The 24431-nt window shown below is 38.4% G+C and overlaps 2 protein-coding genes across 2 annotated transcripts; both read right to left on the bottom strand.

Annotated features, from left to right (window-relative positions):
- Nucleotides 1-4132: 4132 nt before the first annotated feature.
- Nucleotides 4133-7798, bottom strand: LOC132141540 (WAP, Kazal, immunoglobulin, Kunitz and NTR domain-containing protein 2-like). Its single transcript, XM_059551126.1, has 2 exons — nucleotides 7012-7798; nucleotides 4133-5962 (listed from the first exon to the last, which is right to left on the bottom strand). The coding sequence occupies exons 1-2, from the start codon at nucleotides 7213-7215 to the stop codon at nucleotides 4448-4450; spliced, it is 1719 nt and encodes a 572-aa protein (XP_059407109.1). The 5' UTR covers nucleotides 7216-7798; the 3' UTR covers nucleotides 4133-4447.
- Nucleotides 7799-14957: 7159 nt separating this feature from the next.
- LOC132110965 (beta-1,4 N-acetylgalactosaminyltransferase 1-like) lies at nucleotides 14958-23461 on the bottom strand. Its single transcript, XM_059518153.1, has 10 exons — nucleotides 23275-23461; nucleotides 23060-23185; nucleotides 22674-22777; nucleotides 22472-22530; nucleotides 18271-18451; nucleotides 16830-16916; nucleotides 16253-16434; nucleotides 15838-15981; nucleotides 15533-15758; nucleotides 14958-15394 (listed from the first exon to the last, which is right to left on the bottom strand). Exons 2-10 carry the CDS (start codon nucleotides 23182-23184, stop codon nucleotides 15213-15215), a joined length of 1290 nt encoding a protein of 429 aa, XP_059374136.1. The 5' UTR covers nucleotide 23185; nucleotides 23275-23461; the 3' UTR covers nucleotides 14958-15212.
- Between the last annotated feature and the right edge of the window lie 970 nt (nucleotides 23462-24431).

The raw sequence follows: 24431 nt of genomic DNA, 5'->3' as shown, positions 1-24431 counted from the left end.
GGATGCATGGTAAAACTCTCTCCAATATTATATACTCACAATTATAATGCTTGATCTGTAGATAAAAAGGCTGTGGATTTGCATAAAATGACTTTATTTTGTGTATTTGTATTTTACGTGTCTTGTGCCTGTTAGACCACACACGTTTTAAAAGCCGTAAACTTTTTAAATCACTTTGTGAGCTCAGTTTTGAAGCGTTTCATATTATCATGGTTTTGCGCACTGAAATATTATTGAAAGATTATTATATTTTTAGCCTGCACAATACATTTAAAATAAGCATAATTTAATTGTATATTATTTCTGTGTAGTGTAGTGTAAGCATTATAAATATATACACTTCTGAATTCTTGACATTCATATATAAATATTAAATTGTGAAATGTATGATTGCCTGATTGAATTTTATAAGAGTACTAATAGTAATTTGTTTTTATTAACATGTTTAGATTGTGTAAAATTACTGTGTAGATTTTTTCAAGAATTACTTTTTGTATTTATTTGCATTACATTTAAATAAAATATGTTGCCATTTTTAATGCCCCCCTCTGGTTAAACACTGGCTCCTCCTTGGCCCCCCTTGTAAAATTTGTCTAGAGCCGCCACTGCCTCCGAAGCAAGACTGCAGGGGTCAAGTTGTTTTATCTAGGCGGCGTTGCAAACGTCATCCTAATGCCAGAAAAGTCTTCGATTGAAATTGTAAAAGTCCACTATTATGAAGACCATAACCTACCTAATGGGGACAGATTGCTGTTTTTAATTTGGAAACATACAGTACACCATTCAAAATCTAGATTATTTTTTATCTCTTATATTCACTAAGACTATATTTTATTACATTAGAGTAAAAACAATAATGTTGTGAAATATTATTGCAATTTAAAATAACTATCTTCTATTGTAATATATGTAATTTATTCCTGTAATTCTGACTTTTCAGCATCATTACTCCAGTCTTCAGTGTCACGTGATCCTTCAGAAATCATTCTGATATGCTGATTTGCTGCTCAAGAAACATTTCTTATTATTATCAATATTTAAAAAAGTTGTGTTGCTTAATATTTTTTGTGGAAATGTTTTGGGGATTTTTGGATAAATGCAAAAGTTCAAAAGAAAAGCATTTATTTGAAACCGACAACTTCTGTAACATTATAAATGTCTTAACGTTCCCTTTAAACTTATCAGTTTAATGCATTCTTGCTGAATAAAACTATTTCTGACAAAAAGTCTCACTGACTCCAAACCTTTGAACTATAGTGTATTTTCTAAAAATGTAAACATTATCAATGCTGACCAGTAGATGTCAGTGTCTCTGCCAAACAATCAAAACTATAATTTCCACCAAAGTACCATATTTATTACTTTCAGTACAATAACACTTAATATTAAGAACTATTACATTACAAGATAAAAAAATAAAAAAGATTTGCCATTCTTTTTACCCATTTAAAGGAATATTCATATTAGCATTTAGCCTATGGTTGTATAATAGCAACAATACCTGTAGTTATACTTAAGGGATTTTGTCTGAAACTGGTTGCTGTGTTGAATTTTAGTAAGTGATTTAATCAATAAGTTGTTGTGAGACTTTTAATGCTGACATAACATGTGACTTTTAGCCAAAGCAACTAACAGAGCATTCAAGATAAACACATGTTCTAAGGGAATTGAAGCCATTATCTTGTTTGCACTTTGCTCTTCCTGTTGAGCTAAAGAAACACATTTTGGGTTGATTAGCATTGCAGAAGTTATCTAAGGATTAAATAAAACAACAAGAGAGCATGTATTTCATCATCTCTTGTACTGCTGTTGGCCTTAGTTTGGTTTTGTGATGTAAAAGTGATCCTAATTTTGATTGAGATTATTCAAATTTAAATTATTCAAACTTATTATACAACAGAAGACTTTAGGGGAACATGTCCTCCCCCCAGGTGTTCAGTTTAGCAGGTGACTGATATGGCCAGTTCATAAACGTACATTTTGTTCCCCCAAATCTTGAACAAGCACTTACAGTGTCGCTGGATGAGCATCCAGTCTCACTAGCGGTTAGCAAACTCGAAAACAACGAGCTCTCTTTTTTGCCCGCTGAACTCGAGCCCGAGTGCTTCACTTGACACTTGTCAACAGTTTTAATGAAACTTCCCCACTCTGCATTCCCAGCATCCACCCCCCAGCCAATCCCATCTCTGATTCTCTCCCTCGCTCTTTTCATTCCTTTCATTAGCCTCTTACGGGGTCATGGATGAGGCCCTGTCAGCCAGCCTGAGGTAGCAGCCATCGGAGGCCCACCCTAGGGAAAAAGCATGTGTTATCCCTCTCCCTCCCATCCAGCTCCAGTCAAAAGTTCAAAGCCGTGCCTTTAAAACAGAGAGTGGTGTGTGTGCTGGCTCCCCTCCCATGCAGGGTCACAGCTTGGCTGGAGTTGGAGCTGGGGAGATGAGAGGGCCTGGCGGCTGGGGGGAGGTGGAGGTTCTCACATGAAAGGTCTGCAGCCGAGGAGAGAGTCCCAGACCCAGACACAACACAAGGGATCAGACTGGCCCCCATCCCCCTCAGCCGCAACACTTCCCACCAAAGAACAGCTGGAATGTGACCTGTTCCAGAACCGAGGCCAGGACTGACTGACAATAGAATCCATCGGGACAGAGGAGTGGGATCGCTGCTCTATCATAAAGTATGCACCCCCCCCCCCCCCCCCTTATCAAAGCTCATTTAAAAACGCCTCATGAAGCAACCACAGTTAGGCAAGCTCTCAACTTGCAAAAACAGCCCAGGATTTGATTGGAAATGTCTTTAATCGCCTCTCGGGTGTAGTTCCATAAACTTTTAATACATTATCAACTGCTCATAAAATAATAGTTATAAACTGATTATACATTTGCCATTGTATGGTGAAAACACAAAACATAACTTTGTAAAGCACGTACAGAGGACTACCTTCGTTTCAATTTATGGTAGTAATGTAAAAGCATAAATAGACGGAATGATTACAGCACACAAAACAACAACTATGAATTAAAATAAGGTGCAAAGAGTATTTAACATGTCATTTTTTTATGTTTAAGAATGACATGGCTTCATAATTAAAGATGAAGTGTGTAATTTGTGCGTCACCGAATGAAAAAGCGAAATTGACATAATGATCCCCCATTGGTTGGACAAAGAGTTATTTGTGAAACCATTGTTAAAGGGATAGTTCACCCAAAAATGACAATTCTGTCATTAATTACTTATCCTCATGTCATTCCAAACCTGTAAGACCTTCATTCATCTTCAGAACGCAACTTAAGATGAAATCCAAGAGCTTTCTGACCCTTCATAGGCACATTCAAGACCCAGAAACGTAGTAAGGACATCTGTAAAATAGTCCAATGTTATGAAGCTACTAGAATACTTTTGGTGTGCAAAGAAAACAAAAATAAAATAATAAATTGTTAAAGTTGTTAATTTAGTTTTCTTTGTGCACAAAAAGTATTGTTGTAGCTTCATAAAATTACGGTTGAGCCACTGACGTCAGATGGAGTATTTTAACGATTTCCTTACTACCTTTCTGGGTATTGAACGTGCCCATACAGGGTCAGAAAGCTCTCGGATTTCATTAAAAATATCTGAATGTCTGAACCTTCCGGGTTTGGAACTACATGAGGGTGAGTAATTAATGATAGAATTTTCAATTTTGGGTGAACTAACCCTTTAATGTGCCGGGCTGCTCAGTCTAGCTAGGAATGTGCACTTCTGTTTACACTTTTCCAGGGAATCAATATAAAAACAGGTTTGAACTTAGAATTTAGAGAACTGCCTCTTCATGCTAATATTCCTTATTAGACTTATTCTGACTTGACACACTTCAGCTTTAATAAATTCTTCATGAAGGATAAATAAATTTTTAGGTTAGTAACATTTAACCACCTGTTTCCACTGAAGGTCCACTGAGACATTTGTTCTGAGACAGGTAGAAAGAGTCTGGTTTAATATAACATCTGTGGCTTTTTAGTCAGACTAAAATAACTGGACTCACACTACAACACGTAGATGTAAATAAGGTAACACTTTCACATGAAATCATCTAGTATATATATATATATATATATATATATATATATATATATATATATATATATATATATATATATACATGTCTATGTGTCAATCTCACAGTGTAATCCACATATTTTTATCTCTCCATGGATAAGCAACTCCATGCTGCGGTGGAAGCATGACATATAATTGTAGATTCTACAAGTCAAGTTTGTGAGTCTGCTTCCTGAAGCAAAGCAGGTGAGAGGCAGGCACGTTGGTTTAGAACGGGGTGTCCAATCCTGCTCTTGGAGGTCCACATTCCAGCAGAGTTTCACTGTAGCTAACTTTGCAGGAAAGTGGCACTTCAGAAACAGGATTTGATGCCCCCCAGTTTAGGATGTCCAGAGATTCAGATAACATAAGCGCCCTAGGACTTTGTGCTGCTGAACTCCTTCAAAACATCACAAGTCTTTTTGGTGATAACCTCACGGAGTTTGCGAGCACGCCGTACGCTGGAAGTGGCCACGTAGCTGTCAGGCTGCAGCACGGCCATGCCGTTGTGAACGTCCCCCATGATGATCATCTGTCCCTCGGCTCTCGTTATGTTCGGACAGGGACAGTTCCAGTCCATGTTGAGCAGCGTCACCTCCAGAGGTTCTTGTCCGAAGAACCGCAGCCCCATCTTCTCGTCCTTCAAGATCTCCTCCACAGTGATGAGCGCGTGGCCGGAGTCGTGGTCCTCAGTCAACTCTGAAATGCGTCCCAAAACCACAAAGTCGCTCTTGCAGAAGCTCGGGACCATCTTCTGCCGGGGTTTACACGGCTTACAATTGTTAGTCTTAGGGAAGGGGCACATCTCCTCACAGGTTTCCTTGCTCTCAAAGTTGTTCTCGTTACCTCCGCAGCCCCCATAAACAAATGACTGGCATTTCTTGAGCACATGGCTGTAAGCCCAGCGTGGTTTGTAAGCCTTGCAGGGACCTTGTATGCTAGGCAGGGTGCAAGGAGCAGGAAGCTCCGCTCCACAGGAGAGCATGCACAGCTCATAGGTATCGAAATGGTTTCGGTTTTTATTGCACTGGCTATAGGTGAAGGTAAAGCAATTGTTGCGCTTGGCTTCGTAATACCATTTCATGCTCTCCTCTCCACAGTCGCCCATATCGGGTGGTTTTAGACACTCCTCGGCAGGTAAGCGCGTTGAATTCATGAGCGGCTCCGGTTTGCTCTGCTCCCTGGGGACCACAGAGAGCGGGAAATGGGCTTGCACAGATCCACCCTGGTTTGTGGCAGTGCAGGTGTAGATGCCGGCATCCTGGAGCTGGGCGTTGTATATGACCAACTGGGCGATGTTAGTGACTACTATGTTTCCTTGCACATGGTTGGGTTGCATTACAGTGTTCTCTTTACCTTCGATCTGCTTTTCCCATGTAATCGCCGGCTTGGGTTTTCCTGTGACCTCGCAGAGGAAGCTGGCTGTTTCACCCACAAACACAAAGTGGTGCGCTGGGTTGCTGACCATGATGGGACGTTGAACGTCCATAGGTGTGGTCTCAAGATGGGTGGTGGTGGGCCGGGCGGTGGTCACCGCTGGAAGAGGACTGGTGTTGGACAAGCTAAAGTGGTACCTGCAGGTGACTTCGGTGAGGGTCACGCCCCTGTTACAGGCCTCGGCGTCCATGTAGCACTTGTTGTAGTAGGTCATGCCATCCGAGGCGCATGTGAAATAGGGTTCCCGTCCGCAACGGTCCCGGCACTTGCATACCGGCTGTCCATCCCAGATTTCACACTCTGAACCCTGCTGGGTGCACATGAATTTGTCACAGGTGACCCCTTTGGGCATCCCCACTGGACCTTTCCTGCCCTTAATGTCCATGTAGCGGGCAGCCACACAGCTCTTGTGTCCGCAAACATTTGGACAGCATTTCTCGAACGGCTCACAGTCCTGAAGGAATGAAACAAGGCTCATTAGGAGTGCACCCAAAGTTTGTGGAAGTTATTAGCATGTCTGAAAATGTCAATATTTTTTCAGTGTTACGATAGGGTAAAGGCTAAAGTTTTTAACTCAATTCAAACAATGAGAACCAAATACATTCATAAAAGATATGCAGACATTTTTTTTGACATTTTCTGGTCTTATAGCAAATCAAAATCAATTTGCTACATTTAACGACATCTGGATTAATACATTCTATATTTTATACATGCTATTTTATAATATTAACATTATATTATTTTGCTGCCAAGGATATGCTGCAAATACACCCTTAAAAAATTACCATGGTTACAGCCAAACATACATTTTTCACTATAGTAAAATCACAAATTAATTTAAAATTTATATCTCCATATAGTTTTTTGTTGTTGTTGTTATTTTTCTGTAATTTTCTTTTGTTTGATGATGGACAATATCAAATCACATGTTTTATCTATCTATCTATCTATCTATCTATCTATCTATCTATCTATCTATCTATCTATCTATCTCTAAATATATATATAAATAGATATATTCATCTGATCAAATTAGCAATGCTAACCATAGTTTCTAAAAAAAAAGTTATTAGAATGATTATTATTAATCATAAAAACTATTATTTTTATATTTTCATAATTTTTCTGCATCTGTGTCATTTTTCACCACAGTTTTACCATAGGCTGACAAGAATTATGATACTTCGGCGTAAAACTATGGTTACCGTTGTAAATTTGTTCAAATATACAATGCTAGCCACAGTTCCTTCCAAAATATTGTCGTTACAAATCGTATCGTTACAAATCTACTTTATAAATGAATATATCAAAATTACAAATGTTTTAGACGGTGGCAAATGCCACGAGACCGTATCTCACAGTAGTACGAAAACTAGAAACGGCAGTACTAGGCTATATTTTAGTACTAATATTTAAAATATATAGTTATCAAGGTGCTTTTTTCGTTTAAATCACATGATAGACACAGAGAGATGTTGTAATGGAGCAGCTTAGCTTCACCTGGTCGGACTCGCACTCTCGGGTGCAGGTGCTCATGGCATCCACCCACAGGTTGGGGTTCATCTCGTTGGGACACATTCCCGCGTGAGAATAAACCACTTTGGACAGGGTCATTGGCATCGCTCTGGCGCGCAAGTCCAAACGCAAGACGCAGAACTGTCCACACAAAAACCAGATCCATCTGGGAAACAGCATCCACCACATATCCACGCGAAAAAAAAAATGTCCTTTCGTGGAAGAAAACGTCCCAGGGGTCAAAAACCTACGCCGTCACTTCCCTGTGCGTAAAACAGGGCACAAGTAAGAGGGGACCCCGGCTGAAGAGGAGGACGTGTGCTCCGCTCAAGAGGTTTGTGGAGTGGAGGAGAGGTCGACGCGCGCGCGACGGTCATCAGCGCCGGGGGATTAGAGGTTGCGTGTTCAACCCTATTACTAAACATTTCCTATACTTGTAAACAAAGGCTAACTACTCTTTTTGCTAATGCTGTGTCGCACAGTGACGCGTACACTAACTTCTCGAACGTCTTTGACATTTGAGGCACCTGCGTGACGCACTAGAGCACCTTTTAACTTTTCACTACCGAACTAAAAGTCGTTGGCTATGTTTGGACTGGACAGCTGGTGTCTACTGCATAGTGCACACTGCGCAGTGTACACTGAAAACTGGCTACTCAGTTCCTTATGAAGTAGCAAGTGAAGCACTAGCAGTATGCAGAGATTAACATGTCAAGTGAAATCTCGCCCCGTCCGCCACTTTGAATGTTCAAAACATATCAAAATGAGGTTCAAATTGAGTACACTTGACTTGAATGAACTCTAAAGTTGCAATTACGTCATTAAAACCCGACAGTCTGAGCTGAACGCTTAGTTAGAACTGGTTACAGTCAGTGTTGAATGTAATGCGTTAGCTACTAAGTACTGTAATTTAATTACTTTTCCTTTGAAGGTAAAGGGATTACTTTTACTTTTTCTGTAATTTAATTACAGTTACTTCTGATGTACTGTATAGAACAGTTCTATATAAAACAGAACTTCAAAATCTAATGTAAAAATGTACGTTCTTTATATAACCTTCTCCATTTCAATACTGTGGTCAGTTCAAGAGTAATTTATGCAATTTTATTTGATTTCTTTAAAATTATTAATCAAAAGAGCAGTATTGTTCAACTGGTCTAATACAGGATTTAGAAAGTGATTGGTAATAATTTAGTATTTCAGTAATTTTTTGAGAGAGTAATTAGTACAGTAGTCAATTTACAAAATTGAAGTAATAGGCAGCTAGTAATTAATTACTTTTTTAAGTAACTTTAAGTAACTTAAACAACACTTTTCACAGTACATTTCTTTTGTATGGCATTTAATGTATGGTTAAATAATAATAATATAGATAAAACTTGCCAGATACGAAAACATATATTACTTACTTATTTATAATATAATATAATATAATATAATATAATATAATATAATATAATATAATATAATATATAAAATATTTTCAATGTTGTAAATAAAAGATTATATACCAGAAAATACTACTTCAGTCTTTGTACTTTAAAATGTAACATTTCATTCAGTGTTACTTATCTGTTTTCTTTCTTTGTAATTGACTGTAGCTTAACCAAACTATATTTCCCATCATTTTTGGAAACTTTAATACAGTTCAAAAGAACAGCATTTGTTTGAATTACAGCCTTGCTATAAATAAAAGTAGTATTTTCTTTTCTTTCTTTTTCTTTTTTTTTATTTAAAAGTCTTACTGACCCCTAATATGCACTTAATGGTAATGTAACTATAATTAGAACATACATAATATTTGACTGCCACAGTCTTATAATACCAATAAACACACTGCCGCCAGGAACATATTCACCAAAAGTTAGTCTGTGTCCCATCTGACTTCAGCAGACATGGGAACGTTACCTCCAGCTGTGTGGGTACAGAGTAGAGGTCATGTGGTTCAAACATACAACCAATGCTGTCAGCAATAAACACAAGACTGCATATGAAACTCTCTTACAGTGTTTTAGGCTCCTTATAGTGTCATTAAGAGCAGATAAAATAAGAAAGTCAAGACTCTCTAAAGAAATTATAAAAAATGAGCTCTAACTGAAATCATTTCAATGAAACAAAAACAATAACATAACCACTAATTGTATAAATAACATGTGGCTACCAAACTGACCTGAAATCACATCAGTTCCATCTTTTATAGACATTTCTGAGAGCTTATGAATTTACATGCAAAAACCTGAATCAAATCCATCTTTTATATGACCCTGGACCTCAAAAGCAGTCATAAGTTTTTTTTTTTTTTTTATTGAGATTTATGGATCATCTGAATAAATAAGCTTTACATTGATGTATGGTTTGTTATGACAGGACAATGTTTGGCTGTGATAAAACTATCTGAAAATCTGGAATCTGAGGGTGAAAAAAAAATCTAAATATTGAGAAAATCTCCTTTAAAGTTGTCCAAATGAAGTTCTTAACAATGCATATTATTTATCAAAAATTAAGTTTTGACATTTATGGTAGGAAATTTACAAAATATCTGTGAACATGATCTTTACTTAATGTCCTAATGATTTTGACCCATACAATGTATTGCTGGATATTGCTACAAATATACCCCTGCTATAGGACTGGTTTTGCACTCCAGGGTCACATATGACTGAATTCACAAGTTCATCCAGAACAGTTAGAAATTTTAAGAATGACACACTATATTGCAATATGACAGAAATGTACAGCTGTCTTTGTTTTAATTTGTGAAACATGTACCACCTGCACTAAATCAATGCACCGCAGCAGAGAAGTGATTTAACGGCACTTCCACTTAAGCTGAATCTTTTGTGTGAACTTATGAGTTTTCTGAAAGGTATTAACGCTGTCTGTATGCCGGGGCTCCCCACCCGCAAAAAGGGTCATAAAAAACAATCAGCGTGTTATTACCTCTCATAAGCTCATTATATTGTCTGATGTGCACACAAAAGAGTTAGCAACACTCAGTTGAGCTCTGTTTTAAAAGTTCTTTCTAGAAACGAGCCGCCTCCACACACACACACACACACACACACACACACACACACACACACACACGCAGCAGGGTGACCAGTGATTCAATGTCACTGTCGATTCTCAACACAGCAGGCTGTTCTTATGCAAGAGGTGCCGCGCTCCTGAGGTGCAGAGTGTGTGTTGCTACATCTGGAGGACACATGCCATCTGTTTTCATTTGAAAAAGATTTGCCTCAGACCTACTGTGTTTAAAGCAAAATAGCCACCATGTTAAAAAAAAAGAAGCCACAATTAGGAAGTTTAGCAATTCATCACTTTGACTTATAACAGCGATTAGTTGAGGTTAATACGAGACAGCTGTTCCCTGATCAGCAGAGTTTGCCACATGCAGCTGGATGTCTGGTTTTGAGACAGACCCACTGAGAAGGCAGGTGTGTACTGACAACTGAGCGAGATCTCATGCTAGTTTCACCATAAGGGGCAAGAGATGTGATGTGGTATGAAAAGATGAAAAGATAACTCCACCTTTTGAAAGTTCAGATGCGAAACCAAGCTGAGAACACGGTATCTTCAGGAACTTTCCACATTTTGCATTTTAATACAACTGCAGTTGTTTATACGCTTTTCTTTGGATACTAGATACAATAGATAGTTTGCATTGGAACACTGACACATTTTTTTTAGCTCCTGCACAAATACAAGGATTAGAGTGTAATTTCCTGCAGTCTCGAGAGGCCTGCATGCTCGTGTGATCTATAGCGTTTCTCTTAAAATGTGCAACTGAGCGAAAGAGGTCAAAGGGCAGTTGGTGAACCAAATTAGTCCCTGATTTCTCATATAGGTTGATGCGAAACAAATTGAAACTGAAATAAAACTTCCATCAGGGTTTTGGTAAAATATGAAACCAATCTTGCAAAGAATATTTTTTTATTATTAGTTTTAGAAACATCAACATTTTTTCAGTACAACTGACTTTGAGAGGACTATTCTCTGCTCAAACCGAGTCTGCTTTAAATCCTAAGATTTATGAAAGCTCTTGGCAACTTCTCCTCCTTTGTACCTCCGTGAGCATGACCAAAACCCCTATAGCAAGTTTTATATCTGCAATTTTAAACGTTTTGTTTATTTATTTCCCATTTTTCTGAATTTTAAACTTGAATTTCAAACTATTGAAAACACATAATTCATCTCTAACTCTGATCCAAAGCTAAATTTGGCATCTTATATGCTGGTGACTCCATGTAGTCTAGTCCAGTAAATCTGATGTGCTGTGTGGAGCCTACAGAAGAGTTTAATAGAGTGGAAACACTTCCTTCCTCCTACAGAGAGCTTTAGTGATGCCTGGAGTCTCATTTCTACAAGACGAAGCCTGTCCTCTATAGGCAACCTTAAGCAATGGCATGTTGCACTGGATTTTTTCTGTTAAACCTAAAGAAAGATATGTTCAAGGCATGCACATTTAATCCTACTCACCTTTTAAAAAATAAAAAATAAAATAAGATAAAAAAAAACACACTGTTCTTGTTATGTAAGAGTACTGAGAATGCATAAAATATTCTAATTTTGCAAGACGAGCTGTATTTGACCTCTAGAATGTGAATAATAAAAGTTTCCCTAACTTTTAAATCAACTAACTTCAAAGGGTTTAAAAACACATTAAAAAAATCATTCACTTTTAGCGGGCAAAAGGCAAAGGGGTGAGTAATTCCATCCTTTACTGCAGCAATTCTGTCACTTTCCTTTTACATTTCATAAAGTATGCACTACACATACTAACTAAAATGAACCCACACATTCACACAAATGTTCAGCTGACTGAATTATTATTATTATTATTATTTAAATGTATCTCATATTATATAATCTATACAGGTCAAACTGAAACATGACAAGTAATGCCGTTTTTGTAATGTTAATAAGCATTTTGTCAGTCTGTGCACTATGTTCCTGTTAGATAGAAACTAGTGCTAATGTTTTGACAGAATTACACGATTTTGAATCGAGTTTGCTGCGAAACAGTTAGTATATGCAGAAATAGGTATTCAGCATTTTGAAATGTAGAGTTTGTATTTATTTAACAAAATGTTGTTTTGGCCAGAAAATTTACTATTTGGCTATTTGTGTGATGTAGGTGTGTTGCTGTGCTAAGAGTTTAGAAAACTCAGTATGTATATCTTTTTTTATTATTATTAATATTTAAGAAATTTGAAATAATTTGACAATGGATTAAAAATAATTGTGTAAAATAAAAAAAATTCACTTCTAAATAAATATTTAATAAAAATATAATTAAGGAAATAAACACTGTAACCAACAGGGCACTCAGTATTCTGGGAAGTTTGTGTGCTTTGGGAATCATATTTTTCAAATAAAGCCAGGGAAACACTCATTTTGCATACAGCACATGGTGAAAATGACATGAATATGACACAGACCAACCGTCACACAGCGAACACACAATCATGCTGGATACACATACACACTTCACAAGATCTCACAGCTGGATTCCACTAAGTTTGCAATGTTTGTGAAATTAAATGTTCATTAGCCATTCAAAGATTAGTTTCAATTATATAAATGTGTATTGATGCTGACGGCAAACGAGAAAGTATTATGATGTTTGCCTTTCTATTACAAATTCATTATAATAATGTCACAGTGTCTGGGTTGTGTTCCCTGGGTATCCACTAGATGTCCTCCATTCCCACGGTGTCTGTCACTTCATTAACCACATTCCTCACGTCTCTGCCTAAATCATTGCACCCAGCTGTCACTGGTTATCAATCATTGCACTCAGTCATTTCCCCATTAGCGTTTGTCTCTCCCTGTGTATTTATACCCGGTCTGTCTTAGTATGTGTCACGGAGTCCTTGTTTATTCACGTCCGTCTCTAGTCGTGCTCTTATCTTGTGTCCTAGTCTGTTTATGTTTTGGATTGATGTTTTGGTTTTGACCCCGCATGGATTGTTTACTCTTTGGATTACCCTTAAATAAAGACGTACTCGCAATTGGATCTTTCTCTGTGGTTTCCTGTATTCCAGCCGTGACAGAGGGACTCCGTCACAGCAAGATCCAGCGGTATGTCTTTTGATGTTTCCCGTTCCCCAGCCAGGATGGTGGAGCGGAGAGCAAAATATTTGAAGTTGACCGCCCTCCGCCAAGAGGGCAATGAGGTGGGTGCCATGGCACAGGTGTTCTGGTCCTTGGCCGAGGGCATGGGATATAATGACGCGGCCCTAAAGGACGATTTTAACAGCGGGCTGGATGATCCGGTTCCTCAAGAGGAAATGGCCCATCTGGACACATTTGAGTTCTGGGAATCTGTGTGCTACTTGCAGCATCGGCTTCCATGGGGTGCCCCAGCCACTCCTGTCTCTTCCGGTGGGATGGCCGGCAGCCCAGCACCACTGCACAAGAGGTCTGCCAGCCCAGAGTCACTGCACAAGGTGGTCGTAAGCCCAGCACCACTGCCCAGGATGGCCGCCAGCCCCGCGCCGTTGCATAAGATGGCCGCCAGCACAGCGCCACGAGACAAGATGGCCGCCAGCTCAGTGCCACAGCACAAGATGGCCGCTAGCTCAGTGCCACAGCACAAGATGGCCGCCAGCTCAGTGCCACAGCACAAGATGGCCGCGAGCCCAGAGCCACTGCCCAGGATGGCTACCGGTCCAGCTCCACGGCCCAAGATGGCTGCTTGCCCAACGCCTCTGCACAGGATGACAGCCACAGCTGACCTTCCAGAGTTGAGTCAGGTTCCTGTTGACCCTCCAGAGTCCAGTCAGATTCCGGTTGACTTTCCAGAGTCGAGGCAGGTGCCCGTTGACTTTCCAGAGTCGAGTCAGGTGCTTGTGGACCCTCCAGAGTCGAGTCAGGTGTTCGTGGACCCTTCAGAGTCAGAGTTAGTCACCGATGATCCCCCAGAGTCAGGGCTAGTCACCAATGACCCCCCAGAGTCAGGGCTAGTCACCGTGGACCTTCCAGAGTCAAGTCACTGGTGATCTTCAAGAACAAAGGCAAGTCACCATTGATCTTCATTTATTTTTTTTTTTTATTTTTTTTTATTTTTTATATAGCGCTTTAAACAAAATACATTGCGTCAAAGCAACTGAACAACATTCATTAGGAAAACAGTGTCAATAATGCAAAAATGATTGTTAAAGGCAGTTCATCATTGGATTCAGTTATGTCATCTCTGTTCAGTTAAATAGTGTCACCAGGGAAATGTTGTGTGCTTCTAGGAGAAAGCAAAAGCACTTTATATGGCCTTCCGAAAGTAGATGCATTTAGGAATCTTTAAGATTACTTACAACAGAACATCATCGCATTTAATGGACGACTGTTTCATGAACCTAGGAGAGGAGGTCATTCTGACTTTGCTACGACAATCTGGTGATTCTGAATCAGCTACTGTAAGTATGTTTTGTTATTAGTTTAAGAATTTGCTAGTGAGTGTTCAAATGTGTCGTTTTGTGTGTCGCATGTGTGTGTGTCCTGTGTGTGTCTATGTGTGTGTGTGTGTGCGTGTGAGAGAGAGAGAGAGAGAGACAGGGTCACACAGTGAAGTCAGCTTTCGTAACCGTCCATGGCTTGTGTTCTGCACACACATATGAGCTTCATCACTGTGTCTGTCACGAGACTCTGTTCCTCTTTCAGGCTTGAACTGATGGTAAAACTAATGATATTATTAACTGTCTTTACATTTATTTTGAAAGATGAAGCTTGCAATTATGGAAAGGGGCATTACATTTTGGCCAATCAGAGCAGACTGCACTTTTCAGGAGGAGGGACTTTGTAGAAAATGATGCATTTGATAGAGGCGGGGCATAGAGGACCTACAATAATGTACAGTATTAGAAAAATTATATGTTTTTTGAACATTAAAGCATGTCAACATATCCTGTTTCTCCAAAATACTGATCTTTAAAAAAAGCATCATATGACCCCTTTAACAACGACAGTAAACAAGAGGGAGAGTGTGAGCATTGTGTGCTCTCAGGCGCTGCTTTGTCAGTAACATAACTAAAAGTCTGGTGTGTCATCAAAATAAAAGTCTCAAACACATCGGCCAAGCAGAAAAAATTATCGGACAATGCTGATATTTGAAAAATGCCAAATATCGGCCGATATATCAGCCTAAGCAATATATCGGTCAACCACTAATAATCACTAATTATTACTAATCAGTACTTGATGTAGTTAAGATAGTTCTTAAAGAAATGGTGAGCCAGTTTTCGCTCTTCCTCAAGTTTTCCTTGATTCCTATAAGAGTCATATTCGTCCTGTGCCCGATGTGTCTGGTGACCAACAGAAAGGCCTTTACATGAAGCAACCATCAGCTTGCCAACTCCATCAATGAAGAACTCTGAAGTCAGTGGTGATCATTCAAAGATGAGACATGGAAACAAAGAATGGATGGACATGGGAGGACATTAGATGAATGAAATGTGCTTGGAATTAATCAATGAAGATGTTTTACTGAAGTAAAAATTGGTACACTTACCGGTGTGAGCGACTCTTTTGAGGAACGGATCAAAGCCAACCCTTCGTACAGCATCAGTCCTAGCCAAGAAATAATTAACAACACCATCCACTAGAAAGCAGCCATCATAACCTGGAAGTGGTTGATGAAACTCTCTAGTACGTCTTAGGCAGCCGCCGTCATTCTCATCTCCCTCGTCATACTCCAGAACAAAGTAGAACTGGTCCCCCGAAACCTCACCACCAAGCTAATCAAACAAAAAGAGCTTGTATATATTGCTAAAAGACTTTTCACAAGTTCGTAAAAGCATAGCCATTGACACTTACAACATCTAGATCTGGAAGTGCTTCCATAATCTCCACAAAACTCTCGATCCGTGTCTCACTCAAGAACACAAAGTCATCATCAACCCACAGGAAGTATTTCGTTGTGAGTTGAGATACAGCCAGATTTCTGCCTGCAAACCAGCCCTGAGAAGTAATCATAATCATCAGTAGTGATAAATTACCAGGTCATCAACATTTGGTGTCCACAGGCCAATTTACACTGAACTGGCGGGCTGGTGCCTGAGGTATAAAGAGCTGACAATAGGCACTTATTTTACCTGTTGAACATTTTGACTCTGTGGTTGTGGTTGTGTCTAAGAAGTGACATACTGTTCTTGTCAGCGGTAGGCATTGGTTGGCATGGTGTGAATGGGCCTTTACAGCATCAGATCAATTAAAGTGATGATGTGTTTACCTGTGCAGGAGGCATGATGTAGTGCTCAATGTTGTTTCCAGACACATTTTCAGGTTTCAGGCTGTCATCCGCAACAATGATCTTGATCTTCGGGTAAAATTTCCTGATACTCTGGATAAGGACATTCAGCTCCTTATACCTCAGAAAGGTCTTGGTTATTATGGTCACCCTTGAGTTGATATCTGAGAGAGAAAAAAGTTTCCTTGGTTTAACTGTGCACAAATTTGAACAATGTTTAGCTTACATATCACATTACATTTAAGTAAGCATACTTTTTGTGTGTGTGTGTGTGTGTGTGCTCTTGTATAATGACATGGGTATGACACAGGTATTACAAGGAGAGGGTGACTTATGAGGACATAACCCATGTATCCATTTTTCAAAATGCTTATAAATCATACAGAATGAGTTTTTTTTGAGAATGTAAAAATGCACAGTTTCCTGTGAGGGTTAGGGTTATGGTTAGGGTTGGTGTAGGGCCATAGAATATACAGTTTGTACAGTATAAAAACCATTACGCCTATGGGATGAACCCACTTTTCACTAAAACAAATCTGTGTGTGTGTGGTGGACTCACCTTTTCCTGGGTCATACAAAACAGGAACTGATGGTCTTCTGATCATGATTGGAACTATTGCCTTGTGATCCTCAAAATTGAAAGAGACTAAGGAAAGAAGATAATTTATGCCATTAAAGAGAATGTTTCTTACAATAAGAAGCAAACTTCTTTACTTTGGCGTCGATATTTAATTATCAGCGCACGTTTGCCGCTTTAAATTTTAAAGCTTTTTAAAGTTGATCCAGTTGGTTGTGATTGGATGTCTGTTTTAGTGTTTTGATCTTTCATCGGTTAAAAAAAAAAAGTTTCTTAAGAATAAATCCTACTACGATATTGCTCCTCCATGTTGTATTTGTTGCATTTGTGATGAGAAATTCTCCATTCTCACAAAATTAAGGGTGATTAAAACTAATATTTATAGTTATCTACATGGGCCTTAATTAAAAAGAAATTAAAAGAATGTTAGACATTATGCTGTTATCACTCCTCATCTTTGATTATTAGCCTACACACAGACTACATTAGTGGTGGGGATTTTTTAGTGAATTTTCTTCACAAATTTATGCCAGTAGTTGGCGATGTCTTTATTAGTGAATCGACTAATCATTCACTCAGCCAATTCGATCAAAACATGGGTTCAAACATAGGGTGCGTCCAACGCATACTGCTTATTAGATACTACATTTGAAGTTGAATGTACTACTCGACCGTTAAAAAAGTGCGGGCGCTGCCATTTTCAAACTATAATGTGTCTATTGTGTTTCCGTAGTTTTACAGTAACTGTGTAGATTTAAATTCTCAATTCCAGTCCTCGCCCCCCAGCTCTACATATTTTGCATGTCTCTCCTTGTTAACACACCTGATTCAGATAATCAGCTCACAATTTACCTCACTTCAGAACCTTAAATCACGGATTTGTGCTGCGCAATGTCTTCACACAGACAAGTGTGACATCATATACCTCTGTAAATAAATACAGTTTCAATTCACATCTCGCTCACTTCAATGCACTTTGAATGGAATACATGGAATCATGGCAGAATATCCTGCGATGTCCACTTCGCAGGGCACTTACTTATGTGCAGAGCAGGGGGTGTGAGGACTGGAATTGAGAACCGCTGATATACACACACACAAATACATTATAGAAATACACATCCAAAAGCTACATGACATTGTGCACAGAATGAGCAAGTAACAATATTATTATTTTTTTGTTTATTGAATGGTTATAAAAGCAAGATCACACCAACAATCGTGTGTTTTTACCTTGTTAGAATGATATTGCTAGTTGTAAAATACTGTATAACTGACATTTTTCTAAAACATTGAGGCACCTCATTGGCTAGCATGTATCTTGTAACTTGAGTGTTAATCCTGCCTCTTCACTGTGTATTTGAGCAACACATTTTAGTACATATTGTAGGCTTAGTGTCTTTCCAGTACAGACAGCCTTTACCCAGGTCTGATGTTCTGATGTGGTAGATGGTGCTGGTGTAGGTCACTCTGGACAGCAGATCGTTGAGGTGTGTGAGGTTGCTGGATGAGATGGTCAGGTCACTCTGACCCTGTCCCTCCACCTGATCTCCATCCAGAAGATCCTCCACTGAGAGCACTCCACTCTTCACACTCAAAGACACCTGCAGACATCACTGTGTTAATGCAAATTATGTATTTTAAGTTCACATCTAGAACAGAATGTGAATTTAAGAATTTGCATTTAACACTTAAATAGGATTTTATGGTGAAAACTGAATTTTTAAGTGCATGCATTGTGAATGAATGCCTCATACACTGAAAAAAAAAGAATAGGCTTAAGGCCCGTTCACACCAAGCACGATAACGATAACTTTAACTATAACTATATTTGCATCCACACAAACGAACGATAATGGTCTGTTTATTCTAAGCTCACGCACTGTGGTTTCGAAGTTAGGAAAATGGATGTAGATGACCTGCTGCTGCTATACGTTTCACAAAAATATCAAAAGAGAAAGAAAAACAGACGCTGTTGGGTACATGAGATCCTTCAAAGGCTAGAGGAGTTGGGAGAATCTCACACCCTGATTAGAGAGCTGTCGTCTTTTGAAGACAAATTTTATTCATACTTCCTTATGAGTCAATATCAGTTTCAAGGCATCCTGGACATCGTGAAAGAGGACATCAGCAAGAGCCAAACAAACTTCAGGAATCCGATCAGCGCCAGAGACCATTTGGCAGTATGTCTTAGGTATACAGCCTATATCCATTGACTAAATTTCAAATACAAAAAAAAGAGATAAGACCTTAAAGGGGCAACGTGTAGGCTACTTAAAGGGGCAACAATGATGATGATATTTGCACATAGTAGTTTAAAGGATAATAATAATATTAATAACTGTTTACATGCAACTTGCACAATCAGCAACATGTAATATATATATATATATAGCAAAATTAGAGGAATAAAATGTCATGTTTCTTTAATACTAGCATAATGAAACTAATGGAACATTAACATGTTTACATATGCAAAGTACACAAGACAAAATCATATCTGAATTAAAAAAAAATTACACTGTTAAAAAGTACATACTCTTGATTGATAATACCATATGTTGTTGTGTAGACAATAGTTTGTTTTGTGATAGCTGTTCATGAGTCTCTTGTTTGTTCTGAGCAGGGAAAATGCCTAGTGTTCTTAAGAAAAACCCTCCAGGTCCTGCACATTCTTTAGTTTTCCATCATCATCTGCATATTTAAACCCTAAACAAATACCATGATTATGAGATCTTTTCACACTGAGGACAAATTGTATAAATTTTTTTAAAAAAGTAATAAAACCTATAATTTTGTGTTGTGGACTATGTGTTATGTGAAACTGTTTCATTGGTTATTAAAATTAAAAAATAAATTTCATTTTTATGATCTTCTTATTTTGCTTAAATTACTAATTTACATTTATCTGACGCTTTCATCCAAAGCGACTTACAATTGTTATATATGTCTGAGGTCGCACGCCTCTGGAGCAACTAGGAGTTAAGTGTCTTGCTCAGGGACACATTGGTGTCTCACAGTGGATTCGAACCCGGGTCTCTCACACCAAAGGCATGAGTCTTATCCACTGCGCCAACACCACTAATATTCTACAGATTCTGCATGGTGCAAACATTTGACCACAACTGTAGTTATTTGATATTATTTGTTATTGTTTTGTTTGTTTATTAATTTATTTTTTAGATACTTGGCTACAGGAGATTCTTACAAAACAGTATACCTGAACTATCGCCTTGGAAAGTCCACCGTAGCCACAATAATTCCAGAGGTGTGTGACACAATTTGGAATAAACTGCAGCCTCTGTACATGCCAATTCCAAGTACTGATGATTGGAGGAAAATCGCAGATGGATTCCAGGAAAGGTGGCAGTTTCCAAACTGCATTGGTGCTCTAAATGGCAAGCATGTCGTTATCCAGGCTCCATCTGTCACGGTTCATGAATGCAACGTCTCCTGCGGTGTTCATGTTACGTCATGTTGATTGTTTCATGTGGGTGTTGCCGCTGATCATCTGATTCCAACAGCCTACTTAATGCCCTGTCTTTCGTTTCTTGTTTGTCAGATCGTTGTTTGAGGTCCTCTGTGTAGATGTCTGTTCGTTCTCCTGTGTTCCTGCCCTTGCTCTGTTTCCTGTTCGGTCATCTCTGGATTATCACAGCCACTCACGGATTATCACCGCCTCTCACGGATCTACCACCACCATCATCTCTACCAACGCACTCAAGTCACCTACTCACCTGTCTGTGCTGCCATCGAGGTCCCTGCGTCACTCTCCAGCATTCATTCATCACAACTCCTTTCAATAAACCTTATTTACTTGCATTTGCCTCCTGTCCTCCATTGAAAGCATCACACCATCAAATTCAGGATCCACCTTTTATAATTACAAAGGTGGTTTCTCCATTGTTTTGATGGCCCTGGTTGACCATAAGTATGGCTTTACCACAATTGATGTTGGTGGCCATGGCTCCAACAGTGATGGGGGCATCTTTGCTCAAAGTGCTTTAGGGAAAGCAATAAAAAATGGCAACTTGGCAATCCCTCAACCAAGACTACTGCCTGGATTCTCACAACCAATTCCCCATGTGATTGTGGCTGATGAGGCCTTCCCCCTGTCACAAAATACCGACCCAACCCAACACGGCACAACCAAGAACCAAACACCAGAGGGTATGGCAGAATCCAGTACCAGTGGAGCTATACAGAATATACAGCAGTGTGGAAATCATCCATCAAGAGAAGCATTTCTGATAAGGGAGGCATACAAGGACTATTTTATGTCCACTTCCGGAGCAGTCCCATGGCAGCAGAATGCCTGCTTTGGAGTGGAACAGTAGAGAGATCCAAACGGTTTTGCTTTTGTTCATGATATTTAAGAATGAATAATAAAAAAAAAACGAATGTACAAAATACTACATTATTATTATTATTATTTTAAAAAGCAGCCTACCACAATAAATTACCATATTTGTATGGCTTCAGAAACTTAGCTGGGTCTCCACTTTTAGTGGCTGCTTTTTTTCTGTTTAGATGATAGGCATCTCGGATGTTGATCCACTTTTTCCTAGCACTATCCCCTATAAATAAAGAAATATATAATCTTTGAATCACAAATTAATTTGACCTAAGTGTAAACAATAATACACAAAATGTGAGGGAAACAAAGGGTAAATTTAGGCCTACATATTATACAGAATATGTAGCTTTAATAATATTGATTGTAACCATAATACTTTTTTTAAAAAGTGCAAAATTGGTGTGTACGTACAAAATGTCATTGAATATGTTTTTGCTCTTCTTGTGGCATTTAACGTTACACAACTTTAACCAGTAGATATCAGGGTGCTATGTTTCTAGCATCCAAACAGTGAGCGCAATCTAACAGTGAATTTAGCTAACGCAGTCAATGTAGTGGAATAAAAACAACACGTAGTCTTTTTCACTGCAAGTTCAAAACTAGCGCTGGATACCTGAGGTAATTTCGTTACACTGTTTGCTAGCCTGGTATAATGATCTAATCTCTGTTAATAATTCTCACCATTCATTCCGAGGGTATGTCCGATTGTTTTCCATATATCCATTTTTTTAACAGTATCCTTGAAAAGGGGGTTTGACTTGTCTAATAGTGGTGGGTTTTTCTGAACTTCTATGATTAGCCTCTCTGCAATGTCTTCTGCCATTTTAAACGTGCGAGCCCTTCAAATTCGAGTCGATTCTGATTGGCTGTCAGTGTTTTATCGTTCATCAGCTGGAAAAAAATCGTTTTGAAAGTGATCACAACGATATCGTTCCTCTGTATCGTTATCGTTATAGTTGTGGTGTGAACTATGCTATTCTTTAATATTTAATATCTTTATCGTTATCTTTATAGTTATCGTGCTTTGTGTGAACGGGCCTTTAGAAACCATTTTCACGCAGAAATTGCCAATTAAACAAATTATTACAGCATTTCTGTAATACTGAATTAAATATGAAATTTTGAAACAGTATTTTCTTGTAAAACATATTTTTTTTAATTAACTTTTTAACTTTTTTTTTTCTTAGCGTATAGGGCTTTTACCTTCAACTGTCCTTAAATAAATAATAATTTTAAAAAGTTGCACAAATGGCATTGATTGCTTAACCTTGTACACCTCCCTCTTGTTTGTTGTTATACCTCTCTCTTGTGTTTGAAGAGCAAGACCTGAAATAATGACAGAAAAACACAATTCACTTAATAGATCAAAGAAAAAAAGAAATGATATTCTATGCAGCATATAAGGTGAGGTTTGCTCAGTTAAACAACACTCCTAAACATGACTCTGTTTACAAGAAATACAAGTTAACCTGGTATCAAACTTTTCTTCAGAGGAGCTACCCTGAAACCTGTGATTGGATATTGGAGAGGAGAGTTGGCTGGGGCAATAATAATATCTGCGTTTGTCTTCCTCCTGAAAAATACCACAATGTTGGAAAAACTGTATAAATGTCTCCCAGAATGTCTAATGGAAGAATGATCATTGGAAAGTTTGATTGCACTTTGATTGCTAAGAGAAAATATAATGGAGCAAGCCAATCCTCAATGAGAGGTGTAACAACAAAGATACACAGATAAAGGACTGTTAAAAAAATCAGCAAATGCACATTTAACGTTACATTCATGAAAAATGAAAACATGACATGGTGTTGTGTTAATAGGACTGTGGGCAAGATGAAGAAAAATCCAGTTCAACCTGAGTTGATATTGCTTGTATTCATTCGCTCTGCGTTCTAGTATGTTATCCATTTCATATGCCACAAATTTCCTTAAGTGTTCAGCTCCTTGACAAGAAACATTTGGCCAGAGGAGTTCCGTCATACTTGACAAACATATAAAGATCACAGGTTAGGCAGAGCATCTAAACTGGATCTACTTAAGATTAATTAGGAAAATTTAAATGATACTTACCTTGAGATTTCAGATTGTTCAGGACTTAAGCTGTTTAACAGAATAAAGTAAGCAGATGTGATCACATTGCTTAGTTAATAGTCAGAGAAAGGGAGGCAAAGGTACAGAGTAGTGTAATGTAACACAAACAGAAGAAAGTGTAAAGTTAATACAAATGGGTGTTTCTTTGAATTGACACTGTGCATACGAGATACTTCAGAACAATGCTGTTTAGTCAAGTCTGTTTAGCTTCAATCATGCTGCGTGCGCAATTGAGTGCATGCATGACAGCTTACATTTCATTCTGTATTCATAGCTCTTAGCAATAAATAAATCACTGCTCTAAAGGCAGGCTATCTTTTAAAATTACTTATTTAGCCCACCTGTATTTATTTCCTTGTTCTTACCTCCTGTATTTATAGCCCTCTCTTTTCAGTTTAGCTTGTCAGCTGTTGTCTTTGTGTGTGTGAGAAGCTGCTGTGTTTGTGGTTCTTGTGACTTGTCTTCTTTGGATTGTCTTTCAGATCAATAAAAGTACAGTAGAGTACTTTTAAACTGATGTCAAAGGAGGAGAAACTTTACTGTGCTGAATTAATCTTTGTATGCCTTTATGAGGAAATAGCTTAATATTTAATGAAGTAACGGCCTATCTGCTAATCTTCAACATGTCTGCCATTAAGCATTTATTTTGGTTTGTTCTCTCACTTGCTCAACAGGATCATCTGCAGCGAATGGGAAGATGTTTTTAACTTCAAAACTTTGCTTCCAGCTAAAATATGGGTCCTCTGGTCTAAACAATTATGTTGGTGGATGTTGATGTGGAAGGAAGATTTATTATGGATTATGGACTGGTGTTCTAGACAGAAGTGAAAGTTTAATAAAATGTCTTGATGGGTTTGTTTCGTAATGCACAGCTTTTCACTTAAAAAGATTTTCATTGATGAACTGTAGTTGTGTGGATTATTGTGATGTTTTCATCAGCTGTTTTCAGCAAATTTGGACTATTTATTTAAGAGAGTTTATGTAAAGCTGGGTTCACACTACTTTATAGCAGGGGTGTCCAAATTCAGTCCTGAAGGCCACTGCTCTTCAGAGTTTAGTTCCAGCTTACCTCGACACACCTGTCTGGAGGTTTCTAGTATGCCTTGTAAGACCTTGATTAGCTGGCTCAGGTGTGT

Source organism: Carassius carassius, chromosome 1, assembly GCF_963082965.1.
Source record: "Carassius carassius chromosome 1, fCarCar2.1, whole genome shotgun sequence".
In the NCBI taxonomy this organism is placed as follows: Eukaryota; Metazoa; Chordata; class Actinopteri; order Cypriniformes; family Cyprinidae; genus Carassius; species Carassius carassius.
Note: the sequence above shows the minus strand (reverse complement) of the source record. Positions and strands in the feature narration are given on the sequence as shown.